Source organism: Gorilla gorilla, chromosome 10, assembly GCF_029281585.2.
Source record: "Gorilla gorilla gorilla isolate KB3781 chromosome 10, NHGRI_mGorGor1-v2.1_pri, whole genome shotgun sequence".
Classification (NCBI taxonomy): Eukaryota; Metazoa; Chordata; class Mammalia; order Primates; family Hominidae; genus Gorilla; species Gorilla gorilla.
This window is the reverse complement of record NC_073234.2, coordinates 114,659,536-114,678,008: the sequence shown is the minus strand read 5'-3', so window position 1 is coordinate 114,678,008 and position 18,473 is coordinate 114,659,536. Positions and strand designations below refer to the sequence as shown.

General features: G+C 38.0%; 1 protein-coding gene across 6 annotated transcripts in view; it reads left to right on the top strand.

Moving 5' to 3' along the window:
* ANKS1B (ankyrin repeat and sterile alpha motif domain containing 1B) overlaps positions 1-18,473 on the top strand; it is a 1,254,535-nt gene that overhangs the window by 734,382 nt on the left and 501,680 nt on the right. For all 6 annotated transcript variants that reach the window (XM_019038847.3, XM_019038842.4, XM_019038845.4 and 3 more), the window contains exons 13-14: positions 9,090-9,679; positions 11,543-11,615. In XM_019038847.3, coding sequence (XP_018894392.2) covers positions 9,090-9,679; positions 11,543-11,615 — 663 coding nt within the window. The remainder of the gene's footprint in view (positions 1-9,089; positions 9,680-11,542; positions 11,616-18,473) is intronic.

The window sequence follows — 18,473 nt, the reverse complement described above, 5'->3', positions numbered from 1 at the left end:
AATCGGACATAATGCAAAGAGCTTTGTATTCAACAATTAGAGAATACATGTAATTCTCATGAAACAGTCACAAAAAGTGATCTTGACTTGACTATAAGCAAGTTTCAACATGTGAAAGACTCATATTCATACACACTATATTTTCTAAAAATAATTCAATTAAGTTAAATTAAGATTCCCATATATATCCCCATATATTTATGAATTTAAATACACATTTCTAAATAAGTCATGAGAAATGAGTTAAAGGAGATGCCATAATACTAATTTAAAAACCTTTAAAGTTAAACAAAAATATAAATGCTAAATATCAAATGTGATGAATGCAGCATAAAGTGGAAGTTAGAAATTTTAAATGCATATATTAGAAAAGAAGAAACGCTGAAGACTAATGAGGTAAATGCCAACTTAAGAAATTTTATAAGAAATAATAGAATAAATCCAGAAAAGGCATAGAAAGAAAATAGTAAAGGACAGAAATGAATGAAATAGAAAACAAATATGTAATATTAATTCACAAAGCCAGAAATGGAATCATTGGTGACACTAAAAAAATGGATGCACTTTCCAGTCAAAATGATCAAGATAAAAAGGCACAAATAAACCTATTAGGAAAGAAAAGGGGGTAAATCTACAGATACAAAAAACCATTCAAAGGTTAAGAAAGAAGAATGAATAATTTTGTACCAGTGAATTTTAATACTGAGAAAAATCAGACAAATTCTAGATAATTATAACTTTAAAAAACTTCAAAAAGGTATAGAGACTCCAGATAGTTCTATACTAAATAAATTTAATGAATAATTTGAAATCTTTCCACAAAGAATATGTTGAGTCTAGATGATTTTAAAGGTAAAGTAAATATAAAGGCTTTCAAGAAACATATCGTTCCAATCTTATATAAACTCTTCTAGGGAACTGGAAATTTTCCCCAACTATTTCTATGAGGTGAGTAATCATGTAAAAACTAGACAGAATAAAAAAGTAAAACCAAAGGCCTATTTCTTTCATGAACATAGATGCAAAGATCCCAAAGTACTAACAAACCAAATCTAGCAGGATGCCAAAAAGAAAGTTCATTATGACCACACTGAGTTTATCCTGTTGGTATCCCATTAATATCTAATGTTTAACATTAGAGAATGTACAAATGTCATTCACACTAACAGAGTAAAGGAGAAAAATTACATAACTGAATAGATGCAGAAAAACATTCTTTATAAACTCAATATCTAGTCACAATTAAAATTCTCAGCAACCTTAGAAGATAAGACATTTAACTTAATAAATGGCATCTACCCGAAACTTAGAGCAAACATTATTTTTAAGATGAGATTAGTGTTCTCAGTTCTTTACTCTCTCTTCTGCCATGGTACATTGCAGTGCAGTAGCATAGGTGGCCATTTACATCCTCACTCCACTTACTTTAGGTTTAGACATATGACTTTCTTCTGTCAAGAAGTAATAGCGTGCCAGTTCCTACAGCTGAGATAGAGGCATCACATATATCCACTGTGAAAAGACACATCATGTAGCCTCTGAACAACTCTACTGTACACTCATGAGATAATGAAAGTGAAATGGGTAAATAATGTCTTAGTATTAGTCTGAAAATTGTTTTGACCTCATGAAACTTCTGAGATAATCTTGGAGACCCCAAGCATCCCTGGACTACACTTTGATAACTACTAATTTAGTGTATATTTTCTACAGGTAAGTACATTCTTACACAACCACAGAACCACAGTGCAACCAAATCAGAAAGTTAATACATCACTAGCATCTATTCCTCAGACCTCCTTCAAGATTTGCTGGTTTCCCCAATAATATTGTTTATGATCAAAGGATCTAGTTCAGGATCACACGTTGCATTTAGTTATAATGTCTCCTTAGTTTTCTTCAGCCTGGAAGGGTTCATTTGACTTTCTTTGACTTTCATGACCTTGACACTTCTGAAGATTACAGGCCAATTATTTTGTAGAATGGCCCACAAATTGGATTTCTCTGATATTTCTGATATTCCTATATAATTAGATTTAGGTTGTACATCTTTGGCAGGAAAATCCAAAAGTGATTCTGCATTTTTCTCATTGCATCTTTACCACACTGGATATGATTTTGATTTGTTCCATTACTGATATTGTTCACTTTGATCATTTGATTAAGATAGGGCCTCCCAGATTTCTTCACTGTAGCGTGTCTCTTTTTCCTCTTTCTAATTAATAAGTATTTTGTGGGGAGGCAATTTGAAATTATTTAAGATTCCCATTCCTAGTCAAACTTTTAAATCATTTGTTTATTTATGGGCTCGTGTCTTTCTGTTTTATTCAGTGGGTTATAATCCATTACTGTCATTATTTATTTTGTTCCTAAAATTGCCCTCTATCTAAATCCTTTTTTGTTTCCCACGTTTAATGAGAAGGGATGTCATGGATTAGGAAGAGGTTCCTGTATGGGAGCAGGGATGAGCCACAGTAGCCATGAGCCCTTCACAGCTCAAGGGCCTTCTCCTTTGCAGTTACGATGAAGTATTAAGAAATACAGGTTTTTCTCTGCTTGATTCAGGAAGGCTTCCTGCTACTACCTCAGTGTTCTTCAGTTCCATGCGCCTGCCTTCCAAAGTGGTGCTCTCACATCTGAACACTGTGCTTTGCTATTCTATTACATTCAAAGTCTCCCTCTACTGGACATCTGCCTGATGCCACCCCCACTGCCTTTTTTTTTTCTAGAGAAGGTCTCACTCTGTTGCCCAGACTAAGTGCAGTGGCATGATCAAAGCTCACTGCAGACTTGAACTCCTGGGCTCAAGCAATCCTCCCATCTTAGTCTCCTGAGTAGCTGGAACCCACAGGCACTCATTATCATGCTTAAATTTGTTTTAAACATTTTTTGTACAGATGAGGTCTTGCTATGTTGCCCAGGCTGGTCTCAAACTCCTGGGCTTAAGTGATCCTCCAGCCTTGGCCTCCCAAACTGTTGGGGTTACAGGTGTGAGCCACTGCACCTGGCCCCTACTGCCCCATTATATGAAATGTTTTTCTCCCTCACATCTTTGGTGTTTTCACCCTGCTCAATATGTATTCTTCTCCCAAAAGTTTTTCTTCAGAGTGGATCTGTAGCCTACTACAAGTGTGCATTTATTGGAGATTTCTGATATTCTTGAGGGAGTAAGCTACTTCCTGTGGTCTTGTTACAAGATGTGTGCAAGTTCTGCTAGTTGTTCTCACATTTTACTGCACGCCCTCCTGCTTAGCACAAGACCCTCTCCTTTGGGAAATCAGTATCTGATGGCAATTTCTGGGTTCCATGGCTTGTAGGTGCCATTGAATTTCCCTTTCTCTTCACCACTATTGCTGCACCACTGCCGATTCAGTTCCGGATCCTACTGCTGTCATGTGATTTGGCTACACCCCCTCTGTGTTTCAGGGCCATGGGGATTTCTTAATACTTAGCTTTACTGGAGATATCACCTGTAGTGTTTTTCCTTTATTTTGCTATCATGTGCTCATTTTATTCTTTTACTATACCCGTGTCTTGTTTTTATGAGAATTGAGGTGAATAATTTAAAAAGAACACTATGCTGTTGTCATGTTCAGAAATACCAATTATCTCCTAAAAGTATAAGTCATATCACCCCAACCCTATTCCTACCTGCATCTCTGATTCAATCGCAGCCATTCTACTAATCCCCTACCACTCTATTATAGCCGCACTGGCCTTCTTACTGTTCTTACTAGCCTTAGGGACTTTTCATATCTTCTTTCCTATGCCTTGAAATAATCCTCCCCCAAAACATTGAATGATTTACACTTTCACAGTCATTTCTATGTCTGCTCGATGTCAGCTCCTGAGAAAGACATTTCCTAATTGCCTTATAACATCTTCCTTTCATTTCTATCTCATTACTTTGCTTTATTTTTTTCACAGCACATACCATCATCAGAAATTATAGCATTTCTTGATTTGCCTGTAGTCATCTTTTCTGCTGGAATGTAGGCACCATGAAGGCAGGACATTGCCTTTGACACTGCTGAAACTTTGCCACCTGATATACAGGAAACGTTTTATACATATTTGTGAAATAAATTCACAGTTTCTACTAATATCAACATCAGCCCCGGTATCCTTAAAAATAGGAAAAATTTTTATTTTCTAAATCAGATGCAATGACCCAATAGACAAAAGTTATACTCTATAATAGAAAAAAGTAACTTGTTTTCTATAATTTTTCCATAGCATGAAATTTTGGATTTTATTGTTAATCAGGTGATATATAGGTGATAAAAATCATAGCAAAGGTGGATAAAAAGAGATTGAACTGCTTCCTATTGGACATTTACTCTGACATTTCTTTGAAATGCTAATGATGCCTTGAATAACTATCAGATTGGAATTCACACATATTTAGTTCTGTACCTTGGCATGAAATATCCACTTGTCAAAAGAGAAGTGTAAAATTAAATGAGACAAGTTATGACAACAGTTTAATCTGTATATTTTCCTCCGTTTTGTCTGAAGAAAGGGTAAGAAAACACAAAAAATTCTTTCCAAAGTATACTTTTTAAAATATACAAACAGAAACAAAGGAGTAAATCCCACATGGTTATTATGTCAAAATAATCTTTATTGAGTGTCTAATACAGTTATTACTGTATTTCTTTATAAAAATGAAACCCTATAGATTAAAAATTATTGTTATAATAGTAGGAACATATTCTTAGTGTTCTATGCAGCATATATTGTTCTAACTGCTTTACTTCTTGCCATGGTCCAAATATTTGTGTTCTACCAAAATTCATATGTTGAAATCCCAACCCCCAAAGTGATGGTAATAGGAGGTGGGCCTTTTGGTAGGTGATTAAGTCATGAGGACAGAGACCTTATAAGAGAGACTCCAGAGAGCTCCTTTGCTCCCTCCACCATGTGAGGACCCAGGCAAGATGGTGCCCTCTGTGAACCAGAAAATTAACCCTCTCCTGACACCAAATCTGCAGGTGTCTTGATCTTGGACTACTCAGCCTCTAGGCCTGTGAGAAATAAATATCTGTTGTTTGTAAGCTACCCAGTTTATGAAATTTTGTTATGTCAGCCCAAATGGACTAACACATTTATTATTCTATGATTTCATTCAATCTTCACAGCGCTTTTAGGTATGTTCTATTACTATCATCATTTTCCAGATGTGGAAATATAAACATTGCCAGAATTTATTTTGAAGAATATATTAATTCTTTAAAACTTGGGATATAGGTTGAATGAGTTATCTATTTTCATATATCAAACCTCCCAAACTTAATGGCCATTAATATTGCTCATGATCCTGGTGGGTGTCTTCTTCTGGCCTGGGAAAACCTCAGCTCCTCTTAGCTGTGCTTGCTGATGCGTCGGTGGTATTGGCAGAATGGCCTGAATTTGGTAGGTCCTGGATGCCCTCACTCACATAGGTGGAAGTTGGCTGGCTTTTGGTTGGGGTGACAGGACTGGCTGATGTATTAACCATGTCTTTTTATTTTCTATTTTATTTGTGTATTTTTATTTTTATGCTTTGGTCTCTTGAGCTCTTGCTGTGGAGGGACTGCCCCTCCTGGGGCTAGCTAATTCCTAGAGATAGTAAACAGCTCACCCTGGAGAGCATGCTTTTCTTATGCAAACTAACAATCATAGAGCCCATACTCCCAATTACCTCCTTTATCTGGCTCTCACTCTCTGGGCCACTATTCATTCACCTGCTCTAATGACCAGACAACTAGGTACAGATCTTATGGCCCACAGTCTGCTGAAACTATTCAAACTAGCCATTCCTAAACCTGCTTATACCTGCTTTGTGTGTTTCTTTTCATGGAAACCATAATAAAGGCTCTTGCCCACAATCTCCCCTCACTTTGTCAGCCTCCTCCTGATGGACCCTGGTAGTTCCCTGTGTGGCCCCTATAATGTGGCATGCCTCTTGGATCAATGAGTAGAGCGTCTATCTTTCAATAGCAATTGTCTCCTGATCTGTTGGTTTCAACATACCTGAAAAATATAATAAAACCTACATTTTGAAACAGCTGGGTAATGTGTCACCTCATCATCCAGCAGGCCAGCCTGGCTTGTTCACATGGTGTCAGGGTTCCAAGAGCAACAAGGGAACAAGTCTAATGCACACATGCTTTTCAGAGGTCTCTGCTTATATCACATTTGCTGCAGTCTGATTGAGCAGTACAAGGCACGTGGCCACGCTGTGAGGGAGTCAGCCTGGGAGGACTGGATACGGGGAGGGCTGTGTCTGCAGGGAGCTGTGAGCAGACTGGGGCCATAACTGCAATCAATCCACCACACAGGCTTTCCAGGAGGCTTCATATCAACTTCTCCTTTTCTTTGACTTGAATAATCTTTAGGATTTGGCCACTGGAAAAAGCAAGTAATATTTGTCTTTTCACCACTCTTGGCAGAAATGTTACCATCACAATGCTAAGAACCGCTATTCCAAAAACTAAGCTTTATAAGCTAACAATGAAATTATCTTTTACTTTGAGAAGTGACTGCTTGTGATTGGAGGACTTGGACAGTGTAAAGCATTGTGGGGTGGTAATTATAGTCATTGTAGTCAAACTACAGAGGGGATGGTAACCTAATAATAATATTTGCAGAAAACTTTAAATAATATTACGCCCCTAAAATTCTCATTTTTCTAGATAATGAACATCGTCAGAAACTCTTTTGGCTGAGATTTACAGAATCTTTTTCCCACAATAGGCAAGCTCTTTTCGATTTTCCTTTCAAATTCAGACCTTTTATCCTTCTTCAGCAACTTTCAAAATGAAATTCTAAAACTTCCTTATTTCAGAATTCCTCCTTCCTACCACCTTAATCACCGTTATTGTCACCCATACCAACCTGCTTATGTTGTAAAGCACTCTGTGAGATCCAAGTAACCTAGGAAAAAAAATGCATTGGAACAAGTTTCCAGTTTTTATTTTCTTCTTAGTATTAGCTTATCTCCAAGAAGAAAACAAAACAAAACAAAGAAAAAGCTCTGATGCTTTTAATCCACTTTTCCCAAATTCCAGATACAGTCACAAACAGGAGAAGCATGTCGCTCTTTACGAAGAGCCTACTTGCTTGTCCTATGGATAAACCAACCCTAGATTTTTTTAAAGCTTATCTTTAATAGCAATATATTTGCAAGGCCAATGGATGTCAGAATCTGATAGACCTTAATTTGAATCTCAGCTTAATCGCTTACTAGGTGGGGAAATGTCTGTGTCTTAAGTTGTCTAAGTGTTAGTTTTGACTTCTTAAAAATGCACATACTCAGTGATAAACTCTAGTCTTTAGAGAGAATTGAAAGCTGCCTTATCCCACTATCCACTCACTATTCTACCCCTAGAATGGTCTCTGTTGTGAAAGGAAAACAAAATAGAGAGTTATCAAGACAGTGTGGCTATTTTAGAAAGGGATGAGGTTTTATCGTTCTGTTTTGTTTTTGTGAGAAGACAGTGAGTATAATAGTAGTAGATGGATGCAGATTGTTGCTTTTGTAGATTCGTGTGTCTTGGATCTCTCTTCCTGTCACTCTTCTTTCTTCAATCTCAGGATGCTGGTATGATAGCTGGGCAGGCAAACATCTTCTCTTTGGAAAAATCAAGCAGGAACCAGGGTGAAGTCTAGAGATACATAGCTAGGAATATACCTGCTTTCACCAGTTCCCAGGCAGAGAGCAGTATAGACACCTGGGGCCAATCTTCACTATAAAGAGCAGATGTGCCTGTAGCATCTTCTGAGCCAATGTCTAATAAGATTTATTATGGTTGCCCATTTCTTAAAAATATGAGAATTCGATATTTTGGCCATCTCGTTCCATCACAAAATCGTAATTATTATTAATAATCACTTCATAGGATTGTTATGGGTGTCAAATGAGATGATATAAATATAATTCCTCATTCAGTGCCTAGTAAATAACACTTACCCATTAAATGTTACTTGTTAATTTATAAAAATGTTAGTGTTTGGGGTTTATGGTAATAATTAACTTATTGAAAGTATGAATCAGCACATCAACTTTGGATTTGTTGTCAATATGTACCACATTTACTATACTTTAGTTCTTTGCAGCAGTGAGTTATGGGCTTATCGGGTAATTTAAGTTTTCATCTTGGCAATATTTAGCTATTGATATGAATTAAAATGAACACTGAAAAAAAGGACACTTCCTTTGTTTGCTAAATTCTTTGGCCAGGTTTTTACACAGTATGTCTTTGAAAGACAAATTAAGTCGCAAAAAGCATGGTGTATTTTAAATCTCAGAGAAAATGTGTGTTTTATCTTAGAAAAAAATCCAAAGGAATAAAAATTATCATTCATCATTGGTTTCTTTTCTGCATTACATCTTCAAAGATCTGAAGAAATTAGAAAATAGCTAATGCCGTTTCACAGAAGAAAGAAAAAGCTACCTTTGTGTTCATAGCTAAACATTAGTTTCTTATATTGGAGTCTCTCTTTTTCTGATACTGCGTTGTTTGCCTATGTTAAGTCTGAACAAATTTTTTTTTGTCTAAATTATGTAATCTGCATAGAATTATTTTAAATTTATATTTAAGGTAATATCAGGATTATTAAACTTCAATTACTTTTAATAATACCTTTTTTCAAAATTTGGTTTTTGAATTTATTTGCTGGGGGGAGGGCAGAGGGTTGTCATTATGTGTGACCTTGACTTACCTGCCTAGTGTCCTACTGCACGATGATTCATTTACTGTGAGAGTTTAAGAAAACCCAATTTTGTTCATTGGCTATAAAACATACACCCTGGGTTCAAGGGAGAAGTGAATGAAGTCATTAATTAATACACAATTCATACTTTTGAAATGAACTCTAAGGTATATCAGAAAGAATGATTCACACATGCATACACACGCACACACACTCATACATTCATTCTATACATGGCACTGTGGGGTCAGGGGTATTTCATAAAGTGAAGGTATTGCTATGTAGCAGTAAATGAAATGTTTGGATAGCCCACATGTTCATAAGGGCACTGCTATTATATCGTGGCTTTCAGAACCTTTATAAACCCTGATATCCCTTCCTTCGTTTTGCAGATGACCTCTCCCGAAAGGATGACAATGATCCCGCAAAAGAATATGATCCTGGGCAATTTGCAGGCCTGCTCCATGGATCCTCTCCAGCCTGTGAGTCCCCTGAAAATCCATTTCATCTCTATGGGAAAAGAGAACAATGTGAAAAAGGACAAGATGAAGTCAGTTTGGCAAACAGTCCTTTGCCTTTCAAGCAGTCTCCAATAGAAAATAACGCAGAACCTTTGGTGAAGAAAATTAAACCCAAAGTGGTCAGTAGAACAATTTTTCACAAAAAAAGCAACCAACTCGAAAACCATACCATTGTTGGCACAAGATCAACCAGGAGTGGATCTCGGAATGGGGACCAGTGGGTTATGAACGCAGGGGGATTTGTGGAGAGAGCCTGTACTCTGGGGAGAATAAGGTCATTGCCTAAAGCCTTGATCGACATGCATTTGTCAAAAAATGTCTCTAAATCTGATTCTGATCTCATTGCCTATCCTTCCAATGAGAAAACATCAAGAGTTAACTGGAGTGAATCTTCCACTGCTGAACACAGTTCTAAAGGGAATTCTGAAAGAACACCATCCTTCACATCGGAATGGGAAGAAGTAAGCTTTGTTCTTCTTGCTGTTCATCCTATAAGGCTTTGCAGTTGAGGGAGGTTTGGGGGAAGGATTTTCAGCTTTTTAGCTCTTTCAAAAGCAAGAGAAAAAAAAAGCATACAGCTCCAACTGGAATGAAATGGTTCTGTGGGTAATGCATGGTAATTTCACAGCAAGTATAAAAACAAACACTGTTCCACACATGTGGGTTAATCTATTGTTTCCATAGAAATTGATATCAAGCAGAAGTAATAACTAGCTATGAGGTACAAGAGAATATTCACATCTCGTCCTACCAAGCACTGCAGCTGACAAATCGAGAAAAAGCTCGGTATTTTGCTCTGTGTTGTTTTGCTACTTGCCAAACTCTTTGTTAGCTTGTCTCCCTTCTTTAAAGTATCTTATATTTTCAGAAGAGCTCCTTAGAATCTTCATAGTAAATAAAGTTTCCTAGCTCTTCTCCAGCCACCATACAATAAACACACATCATTTGATATTTCCCTTTTGCAGCTATCAGGGAAATAAAGGAAAAAAAATGTTTGAGGTTCAAATATCACCAATTTAAGTTCTACTTAAAGTCTTTAATTTCATACAGTCTCTCTTGGTATTTCATTCTAACACATCATATATTGTCTCTGAAAAGACTGTACCAGTTGGATTAGGTTTAGAAGCACAATAGATCATTATAGTATTTGGAGAACTAGAAATGGATATGGTCTGATAGTGATATTCTGAACTGAGCTGTTTGGGAAAATCACTTAATATCTCTGCATCTGTTTCAGGGTGAACAAACTGGGACATTTAAGTAATGCCCATTGTCCTTTCTGAAACCTGCTATCTTATTCAGGTTGCCAACATCAAGAGAGTCATTAAGCCATAAATTGCTATAGCTTAGATCATCATATCTTCCTTTAAATTCCATACTAGTAGATGGTTAGTTTTTCAAGTATAGCCATTTCTTATATTTATTAATTTAGTGAATAACATCTGAAATCCTTTTGTAGAGGCAAGATTAATTAACATTTAACTTAGATCTTATAATTAAGTTGTTTTCATGACTAGATGCTAGTGACTGGATATCAGTAATCAGCTTGTGGCTAGTCAAACCATTTGGTTAGAACTTGCTCCAGGCCGGGAACGGTGGCTCATGCCTGTAATCCTAGCACTTTGGGACGCCGAGGCAGGTAGATCACTTGAGGCCAGGAGTTCAGAAACATCCTGGCCAACATGGCAAAATCACATCTCTACTAAAAACACAAAAATTAGCCAGGTGTGGTGGCATATGCCTGTAATCCCAGCTACTTGGGAGGCTGAGGCACGAGACTCATTTGGACCTGGGCGGCGGAGGTTGCAGTGAGCTGAGATGGTGCCACTGCACTGTAGCCTGGGCAACACAGTGAGATTCTGTCAAAACAAAAAACAAAAAACTTTGCTCCTGTGGCCGTGCTCTCCACACCCTGAAACCTGCTCATTTACCAGTTAGATGGGATGCATGTTCTTAGGCAGAAGAAGAAGGGTGCCAGAGAGCAAAGACTTTGTCACATGAATTTATCTACAGTCCTTCTGAGTTTGAAGAATACACAGTTCCTAAATGACCAATCTATCCAAGTACAAAGTTTATTTCAAGAAACACAAAGAAAAGGCAAGCTAATTTTGAAAGTTTAAGAAAGGGGAACATACTTTACATTTTAATAAAACAATCCGAAAGATGTTTGCTTCCCTTTAAATATTTCGCTATGCATCTCTTAACTGTGGAACACTGTGGTAATAACATCAGAAATATTTGCTCCCTTCATTTGAAACTTATTTTAAAATACAATTTTAAAAGCGAATGTAATAATCCATTTAAATGGTTTTTGTTTCTTACAGATTGACAAAATAATGAGTTCCATAGATGTTGGAATCAACAATGAACTTAAAGAGATGAATGGTGAGACCACAAGTAAGGCAACCTTCCTCTACATTATAATGAATAAATGTGCTTAAGGAGTAGTGAGAAAATGATAGGAATCTTTAGATAATTGCATTTTTTTCATTATAATAATAACTACAAATTATTTCCTTCCACTCTCAGATCTAACAACAATGACATATAAGCAACATCAGTTATAAGAATATTGACTTAGCAAATTGAGAGGATTTTTTCCTATGTGCTATTTTACTATGCCAGTGAAGTTTTTCTTTTTTTTTTAGAATTTTTTAATAATGCTTTTAATTTAAGTATATTTCAAACTCTCTGTTGGTTGTAAGTCTTTTTTTTATTATTATACTTTAAGTGCTAGGGTACATGTGCACAATGTGCAGGTTTGTTACATAGGTATACATGTGCCATGTTGGTTTGCTGCACCCATCAACTCATCATTTACATTAGGTATTTCTCCTAATGCCATCCCTCCCCCAGCTCCCCACCCCACAAGAGGCCCCTGCATGTGATGTTCCCCGCCCTGTGTCCATGTGTTCTCATTGTTCACTTATGAGTGAGAACATGTGGTGTTTGGTTTTCTGTCCTTGTGACAGTTTGCTGAGAATGATGGTTTCCTGCTTCATCCATGTCCCTGCAAAGGACATGAACTCATCCTTTTTAATGGCTGCATAGTATTCCATGGTGTATATGTGCCACATTTTCTTAATCCAGTTTATCACTGGTGGACATTTGGGTTGGTTCCAAGTCTTTGCTATTGTGAATAGTGCCACAATAAACACACGTGTGCATGTGTCTTCATAGTAACATGATTTATAATCCTTTAGGTATATACCCAGTAATGGGATGGCCAGGTCAAATGGTATTTCTAGTTCTAGATCCTTGAGGAATCACCACACTGTCTTCCACAATGGTTGAACTAATTTACGCTCCTACAAACAGTGTAAAAGCATTCCTATTTCTCCATGTCCTCTCCAGCACCTGTTGTTGCCTGACTTTTTAATGATTGCCATTCTAACTGGCTTGAGATGGTATCTCATTGTGGTTTTGATTTGCATTTCTCTGATGACCAGTGATGATGAGCATTTTTTCATGTGTCTGTTGGCTGGATAGATGTCTTCTTTTGAGAAGTGTCTGTTCATAACCTTTGCCCACTTTTTGATGGGATTATTTGTTTTTCTCTTGTAAATTTGTTTAAGTTCTTTGTAGATTTTGGATATTAGCCCTTTGTCAGATGGGTAGATTGCAAAAATTTTCCCCCATTCTGTAGGTTGCCTTTTCTTTTGCTGTGTGGAATCTCTTTAGTTTAATTAGATCCTATTTGTCTATTCTGGCTTTTGTTGCCATTGCTTTTGGTGTTTTAGTCATGAAGTCTTTGCCCATGCCTATGTCCTGAATGGTATTGCCTAGGTTTTCTACTAGGGTTTTTATGGTGTTAGGTCTTACATTAAAGTCATTAAGCCATCTTGAGTTAATTTTTGTATATGATGTGAGGAAGGGATCCAGTTTCAGCTTTCTACATATGGCTAGCCAGTTTTCCCAGCACCATTTATTAAATAGGGAATCCTTTCCCCATTGCTTGCTTTTGTCAGGTTTGTCGAAGATCAGCTGGTTGTAGATGTGTGTTGTTATATCTGAGGCCTCTGTTCTGTTCCATTGGTCTATATATCTGTTTTGGTACCAGAATAATGCTGTTTTGGTTACTGTAGCCTTGTAGAATAATTTGAAGTCAGATAGCATGATGCCTCCTGGTTTGTTCTTTTTGCTTAGGATTGTCTTGGCTCCACAGGCTCTTTTTTGGTTCCATATGAATTGTAAAGTAGTTTTTTCCAAATCTGTGAGGAAAGTCAGTGGCAACTTGATGGGGATAGCATTGAATCTATAAATTACCTTGGGTGGTGTGGCCATTTTCACGATATTGATTCTTCTTATCCATGAGCATGGAATGTTCTTCCATTTGTTTGTGTCCTCTTTTATTTCATTGAGCAGTGGTTTGTAGTTCTGGTTAAAGAGGTCCTTCACATCCCTTGTAAATTGGATTCCTAGGTATTTTATTCTCTTTGTAGTAATTGTGAATGGGAGTTCACTCATGATTTGACTTTCTGTTTGTCTATTATTGGTGTATAGGAATGCTTGTGATTTTTGCAGATTGATTTTGTATCCTGAGATTTTGCTGAAGTTGCTTATCAGCTTAAGGAGATTTTGGGCTAAAATGATTGGGTTTTCTAAATATACAATCATATCATCTGCAAACAGAGAGAATTTGACTTCCTCTTTTTCTAATTGATTTATGTCATTCTCTTGCCTGATTGCTCTGGCCAGAACTTCCAACACTATTTTGAATAGGAGTCGTGAGAGAGGGCATCCCTGTCTTTCGCCGGTTTTCAAAGGGAATGCTTCCAGTTTTTGCCCATTCAGTATGATATTGGCTGTGGGTTTGTCATAAATAGCTCTTATTATTTTGAGATACATTCCATCAATACCTAGTTTATTGAGAGTTTTTAGCATGAAGGGCTGTTGAATTTTGTCAAAGGCCTTTTCTGCATCTACTGAGATAATCATGTCCTTTTTGTTGTTGGTTCTGTTTATGTGATGGATTACATTTATTGATTTGTGTATGTGGAACCAACCTGGCATCCCAGGGATGAAGCCAATCTGATCGTGGTGGATAAGCTTCTTGATGTGCTGCTGGATTCAGTTTGCTAGTATTTTATTGAGGATTTTTACATCAGTGTTCATCAGGGATATTGGCATAAAATTCTCTTTTGTTGTTGTGTCTCTGCCAGGCTTTGGTATCAGGATGATGCTGGCCTCATAAAATGAGTTAGGGAGGATTCCCTCTTTTTCTATTGATTGGAAAAGTTTCAGAAGGAATGGTACCAGTTCCTCTTTGTACCTCTGGTAGAACTCGGCTGTGAATTTGTCTGTTCCTGGACTTTTTTTAGTTGGTAGGCTATTTATTATTGCCTCAGTTTCAGAACCTGTTATTGGTCTATTCAGAGATTCAACTTCTTCCTGGTTTAGTCTTGGGAAGGTGTATGTGTCCAGGAATTTACCCATTTCTTCTAGATTTTCTACTTTATTTGCGTAGAGGTGTTTATAGTATTCTCTGATGGTAGTTTGTATTTCTGTGGGATTGGTGGTGATATCCCCTTTATCATTTTTTATTGCATCTATTTGATTCTTCTCTCTTTTCTTCTTTATTAGTCTTGCTAGTGGTCTATCAATTTTGTTGATCTTTTCAAAAAACCAGCTCCTGGATTCATTGATTTTGTGAAGGGTTTTTTGTGTCTCCATCTCCTTCAATTCTGCTCTGATCTTAATTATTTCTTGTCTTCTGCTAGCTTTTGAATTTGTTTGCTCTTGTTTCTCTAGTTCTTTTAATTGTGATGTTAGCATGTCAATTTTAGATCTTTCCTGCTTTCTCTTGTGGGCATTTAGTGCTATAAGTTTCCCTCTACACACTGCTTTAAATGTATCCCAGAGAGTTCTCCTTGGTTTCAAAGAACATCTTTATTTCTGCCTTCATTTTGTTATTTACCCAGTAGTCATTCAGGAGCAGGTTGTTCAGTTTCCACGTAGTTGAGCAGTTTTGAGTGAATTTCTTAATCCTGAGTTCTAATTTGATTGCACTGTGGTTTTAGAGACAGTTTGTTATGATTTCTGCTATTTTACATTTGCTGAGGAGTGTTTTACTTCTAACTATGTGGTCAATTTTAGAATAAGTGGAATGTGGTGCTGAGAAGATTTGGGGTATGCAGTTCTGTAGATGTCTATTATGTCCGCTTGGTCCAGAGCTGAGTTCAAGTCCTGGATATCCTTGTTAACTTTCTCTCTTATTGATCTGTCTAATATTGGCAGTGGGGTGTTAAAGTCTATCATTATTATTGTGTGGGAGTCTATGTCTCTTTGTCGGTCTCTAAGGACTTGCTTTATGAATCTGGTTACTCCTGTATTGGGTGCATATATATTTAGGATAGTAAGCTCTTCTTGTTGAATTGATCCCTTTACCATTATATAGTGGCCTTCTTTGTCTCTTTTGATCTTGTTGGTTTAAAGTCTGTTTTATCAGAGACTAGGATTGCAATCCGTGCTTTTTTTTGTTTTCCATTTGCTTGGTAGATCTTCCTCCATCCCTTTATTTTGAGCCTATGTGTGTCTCTGCACGTGAGATGGGTCTCCTGAATACAGCACACTGATGGGTCTTGGCTCTTTATCCAGTTTTCCAGTCTGTGTCTTTTAATAGGGACATTTAGCCCATTTACATTTAAGGTTAATATTGTTATCTTTGAATTTGACCCTATTATTATGATGTTAGCTGGTTATTTTGCCTGTTAATTCCACAGTTTCCTCATAGCGTTGATGGTCTTTACAATTTGGCGTGTTTTTGCAGTGGCTGGTACCGGTTGTTCCTTTCCATGTTTAGTGCTTTCTTCAGGAGCTCTTGTAAGGTAGGCCTGGTGGTGACAAAATCTCTCAGCATTTGCTTGTCTGTAAAGGATTTTATTTCTCCTTCATTTATGAAGCATAATTTGGCTGGATATGAGATTCTGGGTTGAAAATTCTTTTCTTTAAGAATGTTGAATATCGGCCCCCACTCTCCTTGCTTGTAATGTTTCTGCCAAGAGATCCACTGTTAGTCTAATGGGCTTCCCTTTGTGGGTAACCCAACCTTTCTCTCTGGCTGCCCTTAACATTTTTTCCTTCATTTCAACCTTGTTGAATCTGACGATTATGTGTCTTGGGGTTGCTCTTCTTGAGGAGTATCTTTGTGGTGTTCTCTGTATTTCCTGAATTTGAATGTTGGCCTGCCTTGCTAGATTCGGGAAGTTCTCCTAGATAATATCCTGAAGAGTGTTTTCTAACTTGGTCCATTCTCCCTGTCACTTTCCGGTACACCAATCAAATGTATATTTGGTCTTTTCACATAGTCCCATATTTCTTGGAGGCTTTGTTCATTTCTTTTCACTCTTTTTTCTCTAATCTTGTCTTCTTGCTGTATTTCATTAATTTGATCTTCGATCACTGATATCCTTTCTTCCACTTGATCAAATCAGCTATTGATGCTTGTGCATGCATCATGAAGTTCTTGTGCTTTGGTTTTCAGTTCCATCAGGCCATTTAAAGTCTTCTGTACACCGTTTATTCTAGTTAGCCATTCGTCTAACCTTTTTTCAAGGTTTTTAGCTTCCTTGAGATGGGTTAGAACATGATCCTTTAGCTCAGAGGAGTTTGTTATTACCAACCTTCTGAAGGCTACTTCTGTCAACTCATCAAACTCATTCTCTGTCCAGTTTTGTTCCCTTGCTGGCGAGGAGCTGCAATCCTTTGGAGGAGAAGAGGCATTCTGGTTTTTGGAATTTTCAGCTTTTCTGCAGTGGTTTCTCCCCATTTTTGTGGTTTTATCTACCTTTGGTCTTTGATGTTGGTGACCTGTACAGATGGGGTTTTGGTGTGGATGTCCTTTTTGTTGCTGTAGATGCTATTCCTTTCTGTTTATTAGTTTTCCTTCTAACAGTGAAGCCCCTCAGCTGCAGGTCTGCTGGAGTTTGCTGGAGGCCCACTCCAGACCCTGTTTCCTGGGTATCACTAGAGGAGGCTGCAGAACAGCAAATATTGCTGCCTGATCCTTCCTCTGGAAGCTTTGTCCCGGAGGAGCACCCACCTCTTTGAGGTGTCTGTTGGCCCCTACTGGGAGATGTCTCCCAGTCAGGCTACACAGGGGTCAGGGACCTGCTCGAGGAGGCAGTCTGTCTGTTCTTGGAGCTCAAACACTGTGCTGAGAGAACCACTGCTTTCTTCAGAGCTGTCAGACAGGGACATTTGAGTCTGCAGAAACTGTCTGCTGCCTTTTGTTCTGCTATGCCCTTCCCCCAGAGGTGGAATCTAGAGAGGCAGTAGGCCTTGCTAAGCTGCAGTGGGCTCCACCCATTTGGAGCTTCCCGGCTGCTTCGTTCACACTGTGAGCTACTCAAGCCTCAACAGTGACAGATGCCCCTCCCCCCGTCAAGCTGCAGCATTGCATGTTGATCTCAGACTGCTGCACTAGCAGTGAGCAAGGCTCTGTGGGCGTGGGACCCGCCAAGCCAGGCAAGGGAAGGTATCTCCTGGTCTGCCAGTTGCTAAGACTGTGGGAAAAGTGCAGTATTTGATCAGGAGTGTACCATTTCTCCGGGTACAGTCTGTCACAGCTTCCCTTGGCTAGGAAGGGGAAATCCCCCAACCCCTTGCACTTCCTGGGTGAGGCAACACCCCACCCTGCTTCAGCTCGCCCTCTGTGGGCTGCACCCACTGTCCAACCAGTCTTAATGAGATGAACCAGGTACCTCAGTTGGAAATGCAGAAATCACCCATCTTCTGCATCGATCTCACTGGGAACTGCAGACCAGAGCTCTTCCTATTCAGCCATCTTGGACACCAGTGAAGTTTTTCTATGTGCTAGGCATGTGCCTGTAGTCCCAGATACTCGGGAGGCTGAGGCCAGAGGATTGCTAGAGCCTAGGTGTTTGAGACCAGCCTTGGCAAGATAGTGAGACCCTGTCTTCAAATATGTATATATATAGACACACATGCACACACACAAAGTTTCCATTTTATGTAGAGCTCAGTATGAAGCACTTCAAACATTAAAGAATCTGATGACTTAATATACTAATATTTCTTATTCAGTGAAACATTCACCTGACCAAAGTGATTAACAACTTCTGCTAAGTTGTGGGCTCCAATTTGGCAAGAACTGTGTGTTAATCATCTTTATGTATCCCATAATACTTAGCAGACTATTTCACAAATAGTTGGTTTTACAGTCACTATTTTATATATTACTCTTACTAAGTATTATTTTCTTCCCTACAACTAAAGTTCAGAGCCAGAGTGGAA